The sequence below is a fragment of the Camelus ferus genome, chromosome 29 (assembly GCF_009834535.1).
Source record: "Camelus ferus isolate YT-003-E chromosome 29, BCGSAC_Cfer_1.0, whole genome shotgun sequence".
NCBI classification, from domain to species: Eukaryota; Metazoa; Chordata; class Mammalia; order Artiodactyla; family Camelidae; genus Camelus; species Camelus ferus.
Genome location: NC_045724.1, coordinates 15,763,381 through 15,784,763, shown reverse-complemented (window position 1 = coordinate 15,784,763; position 21,383 = coordinate 15,763,381). Strand labels below are relative to the sequence as shown.

The 21,383-nt window shown below is 38.8% G+C and overlaps 1 protein-coding gene across 2 annotated transcripts in view; it reads right to left on the bottom strand.

Annotated features, from left to right (window-relative positions):
• PREX2 (phosphatidylinositol-3,4,5-trisphosphate dependent Rac exchange factor 2) overlaps positions 1-21,383 on the bottom strand; it is a 235,549-nt gene that overhangs the window by 40,244 nt on the left and 173,922 nt on the right. For both annotated transcript variants that reach the window (XM_032470041.1, XM_032470042.1), the window contains one exon: positions 17,025-17,139. In XM_032470041.1, the coding sequence (XP_032325932.1) occupies positions 17,025-17,139 (115 nt within the window). The remainder of the gene's footprint in view (positions 1-17,024; positions 17,140-21,383) is intronic.

The following is a 21,383-nucleotide window of genomic DNA, read 5'->3' as shown; positions in this document are numbered from 1 at the left end:
AGCGTAGGATGACTTTAATTTCTCACCACCCTGCGCAAGATGTAGCAGGCCCCTGTCTGCCGGCAGAGCCCAGCAGGCCAGAGGCCTCAACACAGCTTACAACTCAGCACTTGCTTTTCCTTTCGACTCTTGGGCTGCTGACATGATAAATTCTAAGCTCAGCTGTGACTTCTGTATTGCCTGCCTTCCTATTTTGTCTGGCATTGCTGTAAACTTGGAACAGAGCTGGTGCTTCACAGCTGGAGCCCACAGAGAGAGTACCTTGACCAGAGGTCCTCATGCCTTTCCTCCAGTGGGCTTTGTAGAAAAAGGAATATGGTTAAAAAGAGTGTGCGAGTCCATGGACAAATTACTCAGCCTTCCCGGGTCTCAAGGACCTCATTTCCGCAATGGATATTAGAATTGTCTACTGTACTGACAGCATAATGTTAACGCTTAATCAATGCCCATGAAGTGCTCAGCACTGTGGGAAACAAAGAAGACTCGTTCAACAGACAATAATAACCATCTTTCAAGAGCACACACAGTGGGAGGCGTCTCTTGGAGCGTTTTGGCCACAGTCAGGAATAAAATGAAGGCCAACAAGTCTAGATTTTCCCTGAGGTCATCTAAAATATTTTATGATACATGTAAAAAATGAAAATTAAGGTAGACATTTGGAATCTACAACATTCTATGATCAGTGTACAGAGGTTCAGGACTAAAAAGGAAAGACCCTTTCTTAGGTTAAAAGAAAAGGACAGTGTCTGTTAAACGGCTTAATCAGGTACACTGGTTGTAGAAACTGCAGCTCTTCTACACCTTGAATCGATTGGGAAGAAAAATATTCTGTAAAACCGACCTGTATCGTCAGTACCGCCTAAGGAGAGCTTCACTCTAGAAACCTGCCAGTACCTCTGGCCACACTGAGCATTCTTCCTACTTTCTGAAAGGGATGTTCCTTTTAAAAAAGAAAAAAACTGTCACTGACTCAGCCAGTTAAGAGCAGCATCATGCTGGTCTAATTCTGCTAGATTCACTTAAAGTGACTTGGCATAAATCTCCACATTTTCAATGGGGCAAAATCTTTAAAGAAAAAGACCCATATTTGATGAAGAGAGCCAACAGAAAAACAGCTTTCATAGATTTAAAACATATAAATGCCTACCTCACGGGACCCCTTATTCAGAAACAATCTCATCTTTTCTGAGATGCTGTGTAGCAGAACTAAAATGGGAAAAGCATCCAACGATGTAACTGCACCTATCAAAATACTTCTAGAAGATAAAAAACTACTACAAACTCAGAATTAAATATATTTACTGGTCCAGATTTGTGTGAGTAGTTAATGTTTGTTAATCCATGATTATAGAAAGCAACAAATTATTATAAAATATATCTTTGGGCTGATGAAGTCTAGAGAACACAACCATGGAATACAGTTGCCTAGTGACTCTTATGAAATTTACAGAGACAACAAATATTTTAATTCAACCTGTTATTTGTTACAATAAAAATTTGGAATTGAGGCTGCAACTAATTTTGGGTACTCCCCTCCTCAGAAAAAAAGGTTGTTCAGCCATATATTTCACTATCCCTAAGGTTTACAAGTAGTCACAGAACTGTGGTATTTTTCTGATTACAACAAATTTCCACAGGAAATAAATTTCTAATGCACTTCCCTTAATTACAAAAGTCCTGCAATACCCCCTAATCAAAATTTACGAGAAAATTAATGGTAAAATTGGATTAATGCCAAAATTGACTGTAGTTTATTATGCATCTGAGGTTAGTAAGAATGAAGTCATGGTCCTTTGTCTCGGTACAGCAAATCTTATTAAGACCATTCTGAATGCACTCGTACTAATTTATGTACAGTAAACAGTACATTTCCTTTCATGCAGGCGTACATCAGGTTTCATTGTCATAACTTTGTAAATTAACCTTGCCACATAAAATAGATATATTATGGTAATAGTTTTCCGTTCAGTCCCTATAGAATAAAATACCAATGACAGAGATGATAATGTCATAAGTTACAATAAATAGTGGTATAAATATAACCGAATCAAATAACTACAATGGAACAGGTCTTGGGAAAACATCTCATAGAGACTAACAGCAAAGACAAATACACACATATCTATAATGTAGGGTAGAAAATGATAGGCAAGTTAAAAGTTACAAAAAATTACTGGGATGCACCCACATGAGGAAGAAGGAAAGCCACGGAAGAATATGCTATATGAATTGGGCTTTGATGGATGGATGGGATTCTGGGCAAGTCAAAACAGGAAAAGAGCATTTCAAGTGGAGGGGACACCATGAACAACAGAACAGAAAGAGAAATGGATGGAGCCCAGTTGGCTGAAGAGCGGGAGGATGGAAGGCAGGGAGAGAGGATGCTGGGCTAGTGGGCTGGATCCACAGTGGGAGGAAATGAAATACCAAACTAAGGCATTGTGATGAATTTGTTACGCAGTGGAGCAGTGCTACACGGTAAATACTTGGCTGCCAGTAAAAATGTAAGAGTAACTGGAAAGAAGTACATGACACACAAAGTATGAAAATTTAGGGAAATGAGAGCTGCAAGAGATCCTAAAAATGCAAAGAATCTTTCAGCATCCATAACAAGACCACAGTAATGGAAACAGGGAATTGATGTTGGCCGTGAGAGAAAGAAAATGAGTTTGGAGAACAGAGATGGGTTTACATAGAGTTATGCAAGTTAAACTACTAACTTAAGGATCAGGAAAATGATTTCCCAAGTAAATAAAGAATAAGGCCCATAGCTTTATAGGGTCATGTGGTGCTCCTGGGATGGTCAGGTTTTTACATAAAGAGAGATAATGCAACAGTCTCATGTATAATATTTAAATCTATTAATTCCATCATAGGAGATCCACAGAGATTAAATCAGTGACAAAAGTGATTGGCATTTGGCATTTTTTTCCTCTTTTCTGGGCATGCTGGAGGATATTCAGTTTCTAAGAGAGATGATTAAGGCATAAGAGCCACTGGTGTTTTATAAATAAGGAGGAACAACTACAATATTCGGCTCGGATTTCTGCTACTTTCTTGTTTATTCTCAGATCACTGCTTGTGAGATCATCTCTATATTTATAATAATTTATGGAAATTTCTCACTTGGCCAGGCTCATATACTTCTCCTAATATCATGTCCTATCCCCAAATATTCTAAACTGTATCAGGTAACTTTTGGATTTTAGCAGTTACCCTGTATTTCAAAAAGGAACCGTAACAGTGTTTGGTCAATTACGGACATCAGTCACAGGTATGGTTCTATATGTCATTATTACAATGACACAGCAGTTAACTATCCATGTGACTGTTTCATGAGTATTATTGTTAAACTGCATTTGACTATCATAGCCCTTAAATTAGGGGGAAAATTCTACAGAAAATCTCATTAAAAGATACCAATCTCTTGTACAAATGCAAATCACCAGACAGGTTGAACCTGAGCCCACGTATGGGCAAAGAACACATGATGAGTAATGTAAGTACAGAGGAGAATATGAATTTGCTCCTCCGCCCCACCCACCTTCCATTCAAGCATCAGCCTTGACTTTTGTGGAATGTGCTTGACTCAGAGTTACATGAAGAGAAATCCTGAAATCCGAACTGAAACTCGGTTCAAGGCATTCTGTCCTGGCTGCAAGGTTTCTGCTAAGAAATCAGCTGATAGCCTTACAGGGTTCCCTTGTACGTGAAGAACTTCTTTTTTCCTTTTAGCTGTCTAAAAAAACTCTCTCTCTGTCTTTGATTTTAGGTAGTTTTATTATAATGTGTCTTTTGGAGAAGAACTTTCTGGGTTGAGACTTTCTGGAGACCTATAATCTCCTGAACTTAGACGTCCCAACTTCCCCCTAGATGTTCTCAGCTATTATTTCTTTAAATAAGCTTTGTGCTTCTTTCTTCTTCTCTTCTCTTTCTGGGACTCCAGTACTGCGCACGTTGTTTCTCTTCATGGTATCCCGTAAGTCCTGTAAGCTTTCTTCACTCTTTTCCACTCTTTTTTCTCTTTGTTTCTCTGACTGGATAATTTCAAACATCCTGTCTTCAGCCTGGTTTTTTTCTTCTGCTTGGATGAATCCGTTGTTGAAGTTCTCTATTAAATTCTTCAGTTCCGTCACTGTTATTTCTCAACTGTAGGATTTCTGTTGGTTTCTTTCAATGGTTTCTATTTCTTTGTTGGACATCCCCTTTTGTTCATGCACTGTTTTCCTAATGTTCTTTTATTTTAGATTTCAGAATAACGAAAATGACCTCAGTTCTTGATTAATTGCCTAAAAAGTCTGGTAGCTTTCAGGGTGTAGTAGAGCAGAGCTAAACGTGATACCTTCCATTTAGCTTGTAATTACACAGTGTATAAAAAGTTACTGCTTCTAATACTGTCCTTGGAGGCACTTGGAGGTATTCTTCTGTTTTGTTCAGAGTGCAGTTGGGCAACCGCCATTTCTGTCTTTGGGCTAAATCCACGACTGGAGGCGTGGCTGGGAGGTACAGCCTACCAGATAGTTTTCCACAATTGCCTCTTTTTTTTTTTTTTTTTAACAGTTTTTCTGGTGTGAAATCAAATGCAGCACCTAGGTTTTTCTCAGAAGTATCTTTATGTACAAATTAAGCTCTTCCAGCTCCAAATTTTGCAAAACTGTTCAATGCTTCCCCACAAGGCAGTGAGGTCACCTGCTCCAACACCGAGTACCTTGAGAAGCCCTGGATACTAATTTTACTCTCCAAGTAAGTTGCTCTGTAAGAAACGCATGAAACCCACCTTCCATGAAACTCATCTTCAGACACAAGTCTTTGTCATCGGCTACTCTTTATGTTCTGCAAATACTGAGGATTGCACAAACCTCCTCCCACCTAGCACTCATGTCAGCCTATGAAGCATCACTAAATCTGATGGTAAACAAGGAAAACAAGGCTCAGATACTGAGAACTGGCCCCAAGTTATACAGCTAGTCAATGGAAGAGTGGGGACTGGAATCCAAGTCTGACCAACTTTCCATCCTCTGGTATATTACTGCAGCAGGCAATTCCAGATCATTAACCTTCTGGGTTTTCTCATTTATATCACTGCAGAAATTCTAGACCAACTGAAAAAAATTTTCCCATGACCTCAGTGTCACTTGGTCTATTAAAGCATATTTCTATTTTTTCTCACTTTGCTCAAAAGAAATGCAATGAATGTCATATTAGATCTACCAAAAATGCTTCTCCTTAAGACTAGGAAGGGACTTATTCATCTATTCTCCTCCATTGTGTTTTCCAAATGTGTCTAATGTCACACATGACTTCACTGTTATCTCAAGGATCAAGATAAAGTTCAAAGTTTGTATCAACTGAAGCACCTCTAAGAAGCTTTCAACTTATTAATGTGTAAACAATGGTATGAAATATGCTATGGATGGAACAGAACTATACATTTTTAATTTTGCATGATGAAAATATCTCAATACTGAATAGACAAAAGAAAATATCGAGTTCAGATTCATTCTATAAAAATATTGTATATTTAATTATAATGTATCATTCTCATATAATTAAATTATTTTATTATATCTAATATTACTTAGTGTAGATTTCAATACTTTATTGGAATATGATGCAAAAAACATGGCTAGTGATGAGTATTGCTAATGATGTTGGTAACATTTAAAACGTACACAGATGAATTCCCCTTCCAGACAACATGTAATATTCTATGAGGTGCATTCATTATGAGGGGAAAGATACGTTAGTGAGTTTGATTTACAGTCAGACTCCAGAGATAATGTCTTTTGTTTTTCAAGAAACAAAAAGACTCCAACTCTTTCAGCCTCCTTCACCCTTTTCTTCTACTGTGGTCTTCATCATAGCTTCTTTTCTAGTTCTACAGCTAGGAAATGACCCCTTTTCAGAGAAAACAAAACAGATCAGAATGCTTCCTTGTTCTCTGAAATTCCCATTTTTTCAAAGAAGATTTCACATAGTTGTGTTGTACTTAATGCTTTAATTGTGATTAAAGTTGCATTAAATCATTGCCCCAAGCCAAACACATTACTATTGGGATCATCTCCTACTTTAGAGAAGCGATGGGGCACTGTAGTAAAAGTGGGTGCTCTGGAGCTGGAAAGCCCTAGTTTGAGTCTTGGCTCCATCACAGCCAGCTGCCTGCATTTGAACGATTCACTGAGCCTCTCTGTACCACCTGTGTTCCCTCTGTACTCTGTGCTAGCACCTGGGAAAACCCATGCATTATTTAGGTTTTAACTATTACTTACTGGGAGTGACTCCAGTCTACTGAACACAGCCCCTTGGATGTCAGTCCCACATCTCAAATCCAATTCAATTCAGTATCTTGCCACCACAACCCCAAAGGAGCTTGTCCTCTTGTTCTGTCACTTAATCAGATAAGAGTCCAAGCACCCAATCCAGTACATCTCCTTCTCTCTCTCAACACACTATGTATTCAGGGGAGATTTTCCCCCTACTTCTCAAATATTCCTAAAATTTACGCCTTCCTCTCCATCTCCATTTCTACCTGCATGGGGTTCTTATTATCACTTGCCTGAACTATTTTAATACTTCCTAATACTTCCTAATCAGTCTTCTGACTCTAGTCTTGTTCTCACCCCTAATTTGTCCTCACTGGTACCACCTGGGTGCTTAGTTAAAAATGTATTGCTCCCTCGCCCCTTGGAACTCACAAATGAATCATCTCACTTACGGCCTTAAGCCTAAGCTCCTCAACCAGCAGGCATGTGAGGTGCCCGTGGCTGCGTCTGCCCACTCCTCCTGCTTCCTTCTGCCCCCTCCACCCATCATAGCTGTGCAATGCCTTTGCTGAGACAGCGCTCTCCCGTCCTGCACCTGGCCCACTGGCGGTCATCTGTCTACATGTGCCATCCTCAGTCTTTCCTAAGTGCTCCTCCTCTACGCTCCCCGGAAAGCCTGCTCCCTCTACTATGGTGGTGAGCAGAGTATTTCAAAGTCACCTGTTCACCAAATCAACTCTTCCACCCCTTTAAGATTCTCAAGGGCAGGCTGTCTAACTCATCTCTGTGTCCCCAACACTGCACACATGCTCCTGCATTTGCATATAGCTGCACAATAAATGCTGTTGAACTACAAGAAGATTCCCCAAGCCCATTCAGCACTGCCATCAGCGCCCACACCATTCTCCAGGTGCTCTGGCGAAGTCATCATGAAGTCAGGCAGGACCCCACCACCATTTCTGTTCTGTGTCCTGGTTAGTTTGCCTCAAATCTGGGGCGTTTATACACATACAAGCATTCATTAATTATCTATGAATAGATACCTTATCAGTAATGGGTAAACCGAAAAGAAGTCAAAGACAAGCTGAAAAGGAGAAACAGATACACATAAAAAGAACATAAAGCATGATGTGATAAATGTTGTAATAGAGGCTTATTATAAAGGGAGTATCGGGAAAAAGATTAAACCTCGGGGAGGTGGAAATAGACCTCTCAGGGGAATGAATTCTGAGGGGCGCCAATAAAGATGGGAAGGAATTAGCCAAAGCGCCTGAAATTAGAGTCATTCTGGCTGAAATTAGCAGAAGGGAAGCAAAGAAGTGTTTGATTTTCTTCCTAAATGTCTGACAGAACTTCACAGACTTGAATCTGTGCTTTGCCTTCAGTTGAAGTTGGGTGGTGTGTGCAACTAGATAGTTAATTTTACAAACGTAATGCTCTATTCTTTACATGAATCATGATTTTCAATAAATCCCTATTAATTTCTACTAAGTCACAATTTTCTAAGTCACAAAATTTCCAACTGGTGAAGGGGTAAAGCTTTGAACAGAAAATTTCTAATGATTCACTCATCTTCCATGGTACATCTGCCAAACAAAAGACGTCTGAAATGTCAGCAAGAAAGAACCAAACAAAAGCAGTAGGAAAAAAATTCACTGAAAGAGCTCGACGAGGAGGCTGTGAATAGATTTTAAAGGACTGACTGTCCTTGTGATTAGCTAGGACAGTCAAAAATGAGAACCAATCTTGCTTCCATAAGCACTGACAATTTTTCCTCGCAGAGTATCTTTCCCTAACTGAGTCTTCAGGGAACACTTATTTTCTCTTTGTCACTTCCAGCTCTCAATTTATTCCAGAGGAAATCTGAGCACAAAGTACTTTAAAGGATCTTCCCTTTGCTTTGGTGAAAACAATAACTTTTCTTAGCTTGCAGAGAGGTAATTTTCTTCAAATGTTTCTTTTTTGAAGATGATTTTATCTGCATCTGTTTGTCAGCCAGAATATCTGTTCATCCTAGATGAGTATCATCACAATGAAGGACTTATTACAAAAATGCGGAAATTCAGAGTTAAGCCATTCTAATCTCATTTGTTGCTCCTATTAGGAATTCCTTTAATGCAAAAGTAAAATAAGTATTAGACAAAATTTTAACTTCCCAAGGGCAAATGAATTAGTCCTGAATTCAGACAGGAAAACAGTACAAATAATTAAATGAGATGACATGCATAAATGTACAGGCAGCTATATTCACATTTTCAGAAAGTAATAGTGGCAACGTGGAATGAAATGATAGCATTTTTCAAATAAAGGAGAGATATGTTGCTCTCAAAAGTGCCACTATAATTTCAACTTTGTCTGATCTTGTCTCATGTGAAATTTATGAACCTTGGCTACACTGATGAATCTTCTTGAGAGAAGTCTCCAACAGAGTCAGCATCTGTACCCTTCAAATGACCCAGAACTTTCTGAATATAAAATGAGGTAGACTGGATCCTGGAATAAATTCAATAAAATGATAACACCCACCCCCTGCAAGAAGACCAATACATTGCAATTAATCTGATTTCCAATTCACTTCAGCTATTTTTATGGTCCTCACTACGTGCCCAGCACAGTGGGGAACTGGACCTGGTCACCCTCACTTTTACACGGACAGGTGAATAACCCACAAGTCAAAATAAAACAAATGAAGACAAAGAGGCTCTTAAGTTTCCAAGAGGAGAGCAATTAATCCAGCTGAGGCTCTACCTGAAGACTTCCTGCAGGAAGAGAAATTTGAGATGAGTCCTAAATAATGATACTCTTTCAGCACATGGCAGTGGGGCTGGAGTGTGTCCTGAATGACAGCTGCGTTCAAAGAAGCTGAGGAAGAACCGATGGGAAAGCAGGGAAAGGAAGGCACATTGATTCTGCTTGTATGCCTATTCAACGGCCCTCTGCCCCTGAATTCCAGCCTCCGGAACACTTCGTAATTTCTTCTTCCCCCTTTAGAATCTTCACACGTACTGTTCTCCCTGCTGGAAAATACTCCCTTCCCCACAGCTGTATCTCCCATCCCCTCTCCCCGAAACACTGTCACCCCACCTTCTCTTGTGACTCCCTGCTGCATAAACATTACTTCCTCAAAGAGTCCATTCCTGTCCCTGATATTTGGTGGGCACGTGGGGTTCGTCAAATAAAATATTCAGCAGCTTCTTTAGTTTCACATTGTGCAAGAATATGACATCTAAGGATAACTTGTATTTTGTAAATACAGATCCTTTATATGTGTCAAACATAGGAAAGAAATCTAGGATGCTTTAAGCATTAGAAGTGAATTCCACTTCTTTGTATATTTGGTTGTTTTCTCCTGCTTCCGAAGAATCACTTCTCATAGAAAGCAAAGTGTCCAACTCTGAAAACTCCACACTCCTGATCTGAAAACCAAAATTAAACAGAACACACGCATTTCGTTTACAGCTAGTCCTAGAGAAACAAAAATGTGGCTATATCTTAAGGTCTAAAAAACTGGAATTTGGCTGAAAGATAGGATGGAAAACAAATATAAAACTGCTACAGGGGTGATAAATATGTCACTTGGGATGTTTCCAAGTAATTAAAAAAGAATAACTCTAAAATCTGCAGCTTTATAAAGAGAAACCACCAGAGGACAAAGGCATTATCTGAATTTTAATTGATGTTCTCTCTTTTTTGTCTCTCTCTCTCTCTCCCAGATTTTATTAAGCTCATATTCTGGTTGACTTAAGGTAGTTTCCACAGCTCCTCATCAACAGAACCAAAATTTTCCATTTCAAACTTGAGTGCACTGTTTTCTACCCAAACAAGGAATGGGAAACAGTGTGTCATGACTTGGAGACTCTAAGGGAAGAAAGAGATGGGGATGGGGACACGTGCCTGAAACCGAGCAGGACCCCATGGGGCCTTCCCAGGCAGACCCCCCCGTGTCCACTGCCTGCTTCTTGTTTGTAGAAAAACTTTAGCCTCCTAGGCTTTCCTCAGGGTTCCAACGAATAAATTTAATTACAGAAGTGAGAAAATGCACAAAGGAGAACAGTCAAGCAAGACAAAATAATCATAGTTTAGCCATTAAACAAAGTCAAGGAGCTCTGGTTCCTCCTCAAGGCCTACAGATAATGCTCTGGGCCATAACCTTGAGCTGTTTTACAGATACTAAAATGCCCCACCAGGCGGAAGAAATTAACTGCATGCTGACCACTAGCACACAGACCCCAGATCAGTCAGAACCAGAGGGTTGATGATGGTGACTCCCCATGACCTCCCCACCAACCAATCAGAAGAATGTGCATGAGCTGATCACACACCCGCTTCAGACCCTCTTCCTCATCCTGTCCTTAAAAATCTTCCCCTGCAAGCCATCAGGGAGTCTGGGGTTTTTGAGCACTAGCTACCTGGACTTCTTGTTTGGTGCTTGCAATAAACACTCCACTTTCCTTCACAACCTGGTGTCAGCGGATTGGCTTTACTGCGCACCGGTGAGCAGACCCAAGTTTGGTTTGGTAAGCGTGCCTGGGACTGCAGATGGCATGGAGAGGCTGAAGTCCTGCTGTTCTGTATTTTCTCACGCTGTCTGACAGCTGTATTTAAAGGCAGGAAATGGTAGTAAGGCCATGCCACCCTTCATATCTGCCTCCTGCCAGGAAAACTTACTCCCTTACTTTTTTTCTTCCGTCAGAGGAAGAGAGAAATGACACATTTCACAGAGGTGCTATCGTGGGAACAACCAAAACACATACATACTTCTGGCCAGATATTTCTCAGTTGAAAAAATTATTCAAAAAATATGGCTCTGAGATTGATATTTATGTAGCATTTCTCATTAACATAAATAAAATTTATATCTTTCTTCCACTTGTTATATAAAATATATTTTGGCTTTTTAAATGCTTTCTTTAAAAGCAATGTGCCATTCTTTATACACAAAGGCACACCTTAAGCAAATACATGCTTTGAATAATTCCCTTGTCTTCTTTCTGTAAAGATGATGAATTTACATTTAGGTATCCCAAATCATAAGCCCTAAAAAATTCAGTGTGAAACTGTCACTTCACCAAAATAATAAATGATCTTCAGTAACTAATATACGATGAGTTTCGTTTTGATTTTTTTGTTTTATCTTCCTACTGATTTGAGACTGAAAATAAAAAGCCAAGCCAGACCCTTCAAACCGAAAGGAGCACTTTAAGACAAGGAATACTGCTCACGTTTACATTCATCTCATTAGTCACCATGCAGTGGTGCTTCCTGCCAATAAACAGGATATATTAAAATGAAAGGGTTTAGTAATGATAAATTACATTTATGTAGGGTAGGAAAAAGGAGGTTAATGCAGATGATGGCTCATGGCCAGAGGGAAATGAAGGACAGCCTGAGGTAGAAAGGAGAGGGAGGATGGGGAAAGCAGGGAATAAAAGTGCCCCTCCTCCTGAACTTCTTGGTTAGAATTTCTGAGTTTGACACTTTATATGCTGTACTTTTTAAGGATCTAAAGGAAATCAGTCAAGAATTTGATCTGACTTGGCACAGGAGGGTATATTTTAGAAACAGCTGTGAGACACTTCTGCTGGCTCAGTCCTGGTCATTGGGGGTAACAGCTAAATCAAGGGTCTTCAGGCCACCGGTGTCAGGCTGATGCCCGTGGCAAAGGCTCCCCAGGTACAGCACCTTCTCTGTGTCCCTGCCAGAGACTGGAGGAGCATGGGTCAGAATAGCCAGCGGGCCTTGGCATGATTCACTACTGCTTCCTGAAAACCTCAACCATTTTGGATTTTATTTGCCATAGACGCATGAGATACAGTGGACAGCAGGAATTCAATAAATTTTTTTCAGTGGCTTCTTTCCTCACAATAAAGCCCCAGCTCTTCCAGTGGTCCACAGCCCTACGTGCCCAGGCCTCTCCGCGTATCTCTCAACGGGCACCACCTTTCTCAACGTGCGAGGATCGCCCTGGCCACCTCCGGCTTCCTCAAACATGATAAGCTCTTGCCATGACTTGTATGCACCAATTCGCCGCTTTGGGAAAGATCTTCCCCCACATTCCAGCAAGGCTATTTCTTGTGATTCAGGTTTCCATTCAAATGCCACCGAATGTTGAAGTCACTCCTAACTACCCCCTGTAAATGACCGACCTCCTCAAACAGCAACTAGTTTTAGATTTTCTTCATTCTGCTTTCCACTATCTGCAAAGTATTGTTTATGGATGTGTTTATTTGCTCATTTTCTCACAAGAATGGAAACGCCACGACCATTCAGTGAATAAATGCTATAGAATCAGAGCAATTGGGGGCAACTTGATAATACCTGACCCCCAAACTTAGTAACAGAAAATCTGTTTTTAGTGCATAATGGTCACTCCATTCACTGAGATGACCTAATATCATACAAAAAGTATGGACTCCAAAGAGAAAGAAATCTTTAAGTCCTGGTTTCACCACTTATTACCTGAGTAAAGTTGTGTAACTTCCCTTTAAAATGGAAATGACAATATGGAACTCACTGGCTTATTAAATAATTCACATAACTCACCCAGCATTGTTACCGACTCCTAACGTCTTCTTAAAAGTTTGTAGGTATTATGGCTGCATTATCTTTTCCTTTAAGTAGCAAATTATTTCCAACTATTCTTTGCTGTTCTGGAGAAATCACTACAACTGAAGTGGAATCCACTGTCTCTGCTTCGTCTCCTGTCCTCGCCCTGTGCTTTCTGTGACAGTCCACTGGTCTCCTGCGATGCTAAGCCCAGCCAGGAACAGGCACAAGACTTGAGTCTAGCTAATGAGACCAGGCCTTTTCCTGAAAACTTTAGCTGTGTGTTGGGGGATGAGGGGTGGAGGGGGACCCTTCTCTTCTTCTTTAAAAGCAACACTGTTCTGTAGTGAACATTTTTACTCAAATGTGTAACAAATCTGCCTGAAAATGAAGCCTACACAGAGGAAAGGAGTACCGAAAAGAGACAAGAGTATCTTGAAGACCCATAGCCCTGGATCCAGCTGTGCCTGAAGCAGCCAAATTCCCCTGATATACCTGTTATTTTTGGAGGGCATGCCTGTTATACAAGACAACACATTATTTTGTTTATGTCAGTATGAGTTTGGTTTCTAAAACTTGTAATCTAAAGAGTATTTTCCAATTAAAAGAATTTATTTATTTACTTATTTATGTTTGCTTGTTGTAAAGCCAGGGGGAAGTAAAGGCCTTTTTGGATGTCCAATTAGTAAATAAACAAATTAACATGCAGAATGAAACAGTTTTCAGTGAAAGTGTTAAAAAGGGTCTGGAAGCTATGTGGAACTAGTGACACCTGAGGGCTATTTTTCCAAGCTGGACAGTAAGAGCCCCTCTAAAGAAATGGTCTATGTCTACCTTTGGCTCAAAAAACCAAGCACAGATCCTTCAAGAGCAATTTCTGAGTATTTGTAGTTACAAGTAACAGGAAAATTTAGGAAGAAATTAACACCCTTATTCAAGAAATAAGCAGGAAGAGAAAGCATTATCTGGAGTAAAGAGGAAGATAACTGTCTTCCTGTGCAAAGGAAATCTAATATTCAGCAAGCAAGATATACAGCAGGTAACTGCTGACAAGGCCACCTGATCTGTACCGAGAAGTTGGTACTTTTAAAAATGCTTTCTTCAGGAAAGATACATTAAAATGTTTTCTTATGTGAAGAGCATAGCATGCAATTAATACACATGCTGTTTTTCTTAATAAAGAATCTTAAACATCTTGTCACCTGTCTGTTACGTATGAGTCTATATTATATTTCTGTTTTAAAAAAAGATCCGTAGGTGTGTGAATATGACACCCCATCCCCACTTTTCTCTTCTGGTTATAGCTAAACAGTCCAGTGCAATGAAACACATATTTATGGAGAGCACCCTGTGCAAAACCCTTTGATAAACACACTGGGAAGCATCTGGATAAACTCACCCCTCATCTCAAAGAGCTTACAAGAGAATAAAGAAGATAAGGAGTCCGTTCACGTGGCTGTGTCATCAGGGAGAAGAATGGAATTCTGTAACTGCCATAAAGTAAAATGGAAGCTGGGAGCAGTGATCTGACATTCATCTAGCCTCGGGCAGTGGCTCCGAAATTTCAGTGTGATTTGATGAGAATCATCTGGAAGGGTGGTTCTAACCCAGACTGCCTGGCCCACCCAAGAGCCTTCTTAAACAAGTCTGCAGATGAGATTGCTGGTCTGGGGCTCAGACTCTGAGAACTCCCAGATCCAGGGAATTGGTTTTCAATTCCAGCTTACACATTAGAATCTCCTAGGGCACTTCTGAAAAACTGAATGCCCAGCCCTCATCCCAGCCCAGTAATGAAAGAAAAATATTTCAGGAAGGAGACTCTATTAGAGCTGGATATTGAATCAAATGAATCGTGGCTTTGTAGACAGCTGGAGGCAGGAAGCAGACACTAAGTGAAGTGTGAAAAGTCCTGGAAGGAGGGAAGTGGGGCATGATTAGAAATGAGGAGAGTGAGGTGTGGCCAGCACAGAGGCAGGAAAAACAAGCCTTGGGTCAAGTCAGGAAAGATCCTGACTGCCAGGCTAAGGAGCTCGTGACTGCCCTTGGGGGCAACTGGAAATCACCAAATCCTTTCAGAAGACTGACATGGTAAGACACGTGGCTTAAAGTTATTATCTGGGAGCAAAATCCTGAGTAGATTATAACAACACTGATTAATTTTAGAGCCAGCAGATTAGCTGGGAAGCTACAGCCAAGGTCTAGACCTGTTTTCTCCAGTTCTGGGCTCTGTATTCTCAGGGTTCACGTGTTCTTATGCTTTTATTTATTATCCTTATTTGAAAGACAACCTAAGAATATATTTTATCAGTTACGAAGGCAAAACTTCTCTTTTGTCATAACAGAACTCAATTGAGAGATTTTCACAAGATGTGACTTGGCTTCTTTTTTTTTTTTAATTAAAAAAATTTTTTTTAATTTAAGTGTAGTCAGTTACAATGTGTCAATTTCTGGTGTACAGCACAATGTCCCAGTCAAGCATACACATATATATATTGGTTTTCATATTCGTTTTCATTAAAGGTTATTACAAGATATTGAATATAGTTTCCTGTGCTATACAAGAAGAAAAGTAAAGAAATTTGTTTTTTTAAATCTATTTTTATATATAGTGGCTAACATCTGCAAATCTCAAACTCCCAAATTTATGCCTTCCCACCCCTTTTCCCTGGTAACCATTAGATTGTTTACTATGTCTGCAAGTTTGTTTCTGTTTTGCAGATGAGTTCATTAGTGTCCTTTCTTTTCTTTTTTTTTTTTTTGATTTCACATTTGAGTGATATCATATGATATTTTTCTTTCTCTTTCTGGCTTACTCCACTTAGAATGATGATCTCTAGATCCATCCATGTTGCTGCAAATGGCATTATTTTATTTTTTTTTATGGCTGAGTAGTATTCCACTGTGAGATAGATAGATAGATAGATAGATATATGCCACAACTTCTTTATCCAGTCCTCTGTCAATGGACTTTGAGCTTGTTTCCACGTGTTGGCTATTGTATATAGTGCTGCTATGAACACTGGGGTGCATATATTGGGACTTAGTTTCTTAAGTCAGTATTTCTTAGTCAGTAGACAAAGTATTTAAAAATTCAAGATCAACTTTTCTCCCCCTGTGAAAGGAGTCAGTACACTATATGCCTGCAAAATAGTGATGTAGACAAGGCAGTAATATTAGGGCGGTCTAAGAGATGTTTTAGTCAGAATCATCAGGATCTCCAACTGCATGTTAGGAGGAAAAGAAAATGAGAAATCAAAAAGATACTGTGGGCTTTGAGGCTGAGAGCTTCAGAAGATGATAAAATGATAGAATGAAGTAAGAAACCTAGGGAAAGGGACAGGTTTTTGGGAGGCAGGGGTAGGGGACAAAGCTTTTGTAGTGAAAGAAAGCCGACTCAGTGGTCATAACCACAAGAATCAACACTTCCCCACATCAGGAATTTTAGGAATTAACTTATCTTCACAGTTTAGCCGTATTGTAGACAACCTCCCCCTCCCAAAAAAAGTCACAACAGTTTTTTTGAGCTACTAAGGCTTAAGGTAGAACAAAAGTATTTTTCTTTTAAAAATTAAAGCCATTATCTGTTGGTAATTTTTAAAAGATGATCTGTCAGCAGAGTAATTTAAAAGAGGGAGATACATATTGCTAATAATTGGTTGAAAATTAAAATTTCTAAATTATAACACATTTCCCTTTCACTTATTGTGGTTAATTTTTCCTGGACATTGGTCATCATATCAGTGAGATTATTTTTAGAGGGAGAAGACAACAAAATGTAATTTTAATATGTGTATTTGAAAGTGGATATTTTTCGAGTACCAAGTAGTACTGTTTTATCCCATCTTCCATGTTAAACACACTCATCTCTGGGTGTGAGGGTGCCAGCTGTTTACTGGTGCCCTTAGTCCATGAGCCTCCTTGGAGACACCATTATAAAATACCAATACTTCATTTTCCCAGAAATGGTCTATTAAATATTTAATCTCTTGATCTTCTTTGGAAACTTAGACAATAGTATGAAAAATTTTAAACATTTTTTTCTATTTTGTTTGCCAAAAGTGCACCTATTAAATTATTTGAAATATTAAACCCTAAATGAGAGGATTTTATATCAAAAGAAACATCATCATCAATCATCTAATCTAATGAATAAGCTCTATTCATCTGCTTTCACCCAAATATGGAATTTTTTTTTTTAATTGACCAGTTACATACCTGAGCTTCTGGTTGTACTGTTTGACCTTTTCCAATGAGGCTGCATTTATTTGGGCTTGAAATTCTTCCACCGAAACATTGTCTCTGTAATAATATCCTTCCATGCTCTCCAGTGCTGTGTGAAAAAGGAAAAGTACTTCTCATGTGATTTTATAACCCAGTGCCTCCACATTTAGTGTAATCTTAGTGATTATTAGTAAATATATTAAACAGCACCAAATATGACCACACAGGTAAGAAACTATTTTTAACCAGCCTGAAAATGAATAAAAGTCATTCTTCAGCTCTCAACATAAATATCAAACATTTGGTAATTATCTGTTAAGTAGGCAAAGGCAATTTCTAATTTAAACTGTCTTCTATTTTTTAAAATTTTGTATAGGTTCTTTGCAAAGCTAAACTCAAACTTCATATATTACTTATACATATACACAAATATATACATACATACAGCATATATATGTATATGTATGAGAGGCAGAAATGTGTATTAACATACATGTGAGTAAAAAAATTTGAATTTGTCACTTTCCATGTATATTCACATTCTTTTGCAGCTACGATTAAATTATGAAATAAGAAGACTAGATAAAGAGAAGTCATAGAATACAACCTCTATTCCAATGGTCAGTTAATTTAGTTAAAACTAATCAAGCATAAACATATATGTAACTTCCCATTCATTTTAAATGCCTTTTCATTAATACAGATTTCCTTCTTAGCTAACATTTTTTGTTAAGCATTTCTTTTTCCTTTAAACTTTATGCAGTGGTATTTTTAACCTTTTGGAGAGGAAATGAATCATAGAAAAGTGCCTAGAAATACAAGAAGATTTCCTTTGCAGAGGCTGCCAGCAACAGGAATGGTGATGGATCCAATCTGGAAATGGAAATTATTTCTCCTTGAAATTATTACCACTAATGAGCCTCAATTTTCAGCAGACTATTTCAAAACTGATTTAAAAAAAAATAAGCTCGCAAAACTGCAAAATGCAATAATTTCTAAATTAAATAATAAAGTTTCCTCAAATTGACAAAAACTTACCACCACTTTCAGGGCAGAAAACAGGAAATTCACTGCTAATGTTAGCTGTGCTGTGTTTTCTAAACTAGTCAGATTTCTGAAGCACTGAAGAAATGACATAACTTTTAGAGTATTGCTAAATTAAAAATTTTTTCAAAATGGTATTATTGGCTTATAAATGAGCAAAGCATTTGTGGAAAATCAGAACGCTTCCTACATTCACTTCGGTACAGGCAATCAAATTTGTGAGCTTGTTTCAGGGATTGTTCATTTGTTTATTCCTTATGACTTCTGCATGCATTAGAGTGTTCACAACTGCTTCAGCAAACTTCTGGTCCTGAATACACACAAGAAATAAAAGGAAGTCTTCCTGAGAAAACAATCCTCAAATACATGCCACCTTCACTTCCAATAAGAGAGTGTTACTTGGGAAAGGACAGCATTCCAGGAGGTTGCAGCCCATCAATAGTCATACTTCAGCGTGAATTCTTTCTAACTGTAAAGCCGATAGAGAAAGCCCTGCACTGGCGTAAAACCACAACTGTCACTGCTTAGTGGCGCTGTGACCTTGGGCATGTTCATTAATATCCGAGATCCTAACGTTCCTCATTTGTGAAATAAGAGCATCTACTAATTATGGTTCCTGGGAAATAATTAAATTAAAAAATAGTATTCAGACTATTCAGCCATAAAAACCGACAACATAATGCCATTTGCAGCAACATGGATGTTCCTGGAGAATGTCATTCTAAGTGAAGTAAGCCAGAAAGAGAAAGAAAAAAACCATATGAGATCACTCATATGTGGAATCTTAAAAAAAAACAACAAAGCAAAACAAAACATAAATACAAAACAGAAACAGACTCATAGACATAGAATACAAACTTGTGGTTGCCAAGGGGGCGGGGGGTGGGAGGGGACAGACTAGGAGTTCAAAATGTAGAACAGATAAACAAGATTATACTGTAATAGCACAGGGAAATATATACAGGATCTTATGGTAGCTCACAGTGAAAAAAAAGTGACAGTGAATATATGTATGTTCATGTATAACTGAAAAATTGTGCTCTACACTGGAGTTTGACACAATCAATGTAAAATGACTATAACTCAATAAAAAAATGTTTAAAAAAAATAGTATCCGAGCGCCCATGACTATTCTTATCATTTATCGAATGTGTTTCATGCATCAGGCAAGGCGCCCACTGCCTCACAGGCACAATCAAGTCAGTCTCCATGAGAGACAGAGATTCTGCACGAGGGCGCTCAGCCAAACAGGACATTTTGGGAACTAAAAGGAGGGTCCATGCAAGGGCGTGTCAACTTGTGATTTAAGACCAGAAAGACTGGAAGGTGAACACTAGGAAGGGACAGCAGAGGAAATGGAGGCAGAGGGTCGGGAGGGAACAAGTAAACATTTGTGATCTAGTTCCTATAAAAGTCCTGATGGCTCAGTGTTGGCCAGAAGGTCCAGCCCTGTCCTATAAGCTTGTTACAATAAACTTCTGCTACATTTCTTAATGGTATTTCCAAATTAACAACAGTTAAAATCCACAACTTATGTCATTTTTTTTTTAAATGAGAAAAGAGTTTAACAATTTGGTCAAGAATCTCAGTGATATTTTATGGCACATGCATGGCCATGGTTGTAGCAAAATGAACAAAAAAAGATGAGTCATGTTTATAAAGTAAACTTTATACGACAAAGCAGAGGAAGAACACCATTCATAATTTTAGGTGAATAGCTTGGTTATTTATAGTTATTTTTTTAAAAAAGAAAATGGAATGATATTTTACCAAATTAAATTTCCATTTGCAGCCAAAAAAACGTTAAATATTTAATAATGCCCAAACTTCAAAGTTTGACCCCGTCCTTAGCATTTTCTTGTCTAGTTTCCTTAATTTTCATCCATATAATATTCCTTAAAAATAATACTGACACACTTGGTTGAATAAATGTTTAATTTATAATTTATTTAAAGGCATTTAGTGAAAAGCAGTATGTAAAGTACTACTTGAGTTTGCTTGCTTTACTTCTAGCACTTTTGAATTTAGAAGCAAAACATTCCATTCAATGCAGGTGGTTAGCAAAGAAGGAAAATATAATGAATGTTAGAGAAAATTAAAGATTAAATTATTCTAAGACTGAAAATGAGCCTCATTTCCACTCACTCAAAACACATTTTAAGGCTCTTCCAAAAAAGGGATTAATCAGAAAAAATACAGAATCTCTGAGGAATAATTTTAAAAATAGTTTCAACTAACACCCTCTTCTGATAGTGCAATGGTACTTTATTGGTTAAATAAGACCCTACATATGCACTGTTACAAATCCCAGAAATTGTCACAGTTGATCAGAATTCCTCAGAGCTGGTCACAGTGTTTGTGAGGAAGACAAGTTTTGTTGTTCCCATTGTGACAAACATGCGGGAGAGACTGTGCTGCCCTGTAAGGAGAGGTGGGTTCACAGGTTCCGAGGCCAACTCTTAACTGATTCAGGGAATCTCAATTCTGGGAATTGTTCCTTCCTCTTTAAAATGCTATTTAATGTTTTTATTATAAACACTGTGCAAAACCCAAAGAGAGAACTAAAGGATTCATCTTTTAAAGGATGTTAAGAAGAGTTTTCTAGGAAAAAAACTACCCCAATGAAGGTGACTTAGAACCGACAATGCTGATAACAAAATGTTCCCTTCTGTTTAAGAGAGAAACCGCTCACATTTCTGGGTGACTTTCTTTATCCTCTGAGACCAGAAAGACACCTTCTAAAGGCGTAAAAGTTAGGAGTAACACTTTCTGGCGCCAGCTTTTTTCACAGCGGGTGAAGAAACCAAATACACCCAAGATTGTGCCTGCGGAGAGGAACCAGGAACACATGCCCCGTTCTGTTTAAGGAAAACCACCACCAGAGACCCAGGGACTAGGTACGTAAGAACACTTTACAGGGAAGGGATGGCGCATTCCAGGACACAATCTATAACTAAAATCAAAGACTGTTATCTGATGCCATGTCCCTAAGAGGTACAATACATGGGTTCAGGAATCAGGGGTGGAAACAGAAATAGCCATGCTTAGCATCTGTTGAGGGTTGAACTGTATCCTTCCAAAAAATATGGCGAAGTCCTAACCCCTGGTGGCTGCAGATGTGGCCTAATTTTGATATAGGGTCTTATAGATGTAATCAATCAAATGAGGTCATACCGCATCAGGGTGGGCCGCAAGCCAATGCCTGTTGTCCTTAGAAGAAGAGGGAAATTTGGACAGAGACACAGAGACAGACACGCGTAGAGGGGCCACGTGGAGGTGGAGCAGAGATTGTAATTATGCCGCACAAGC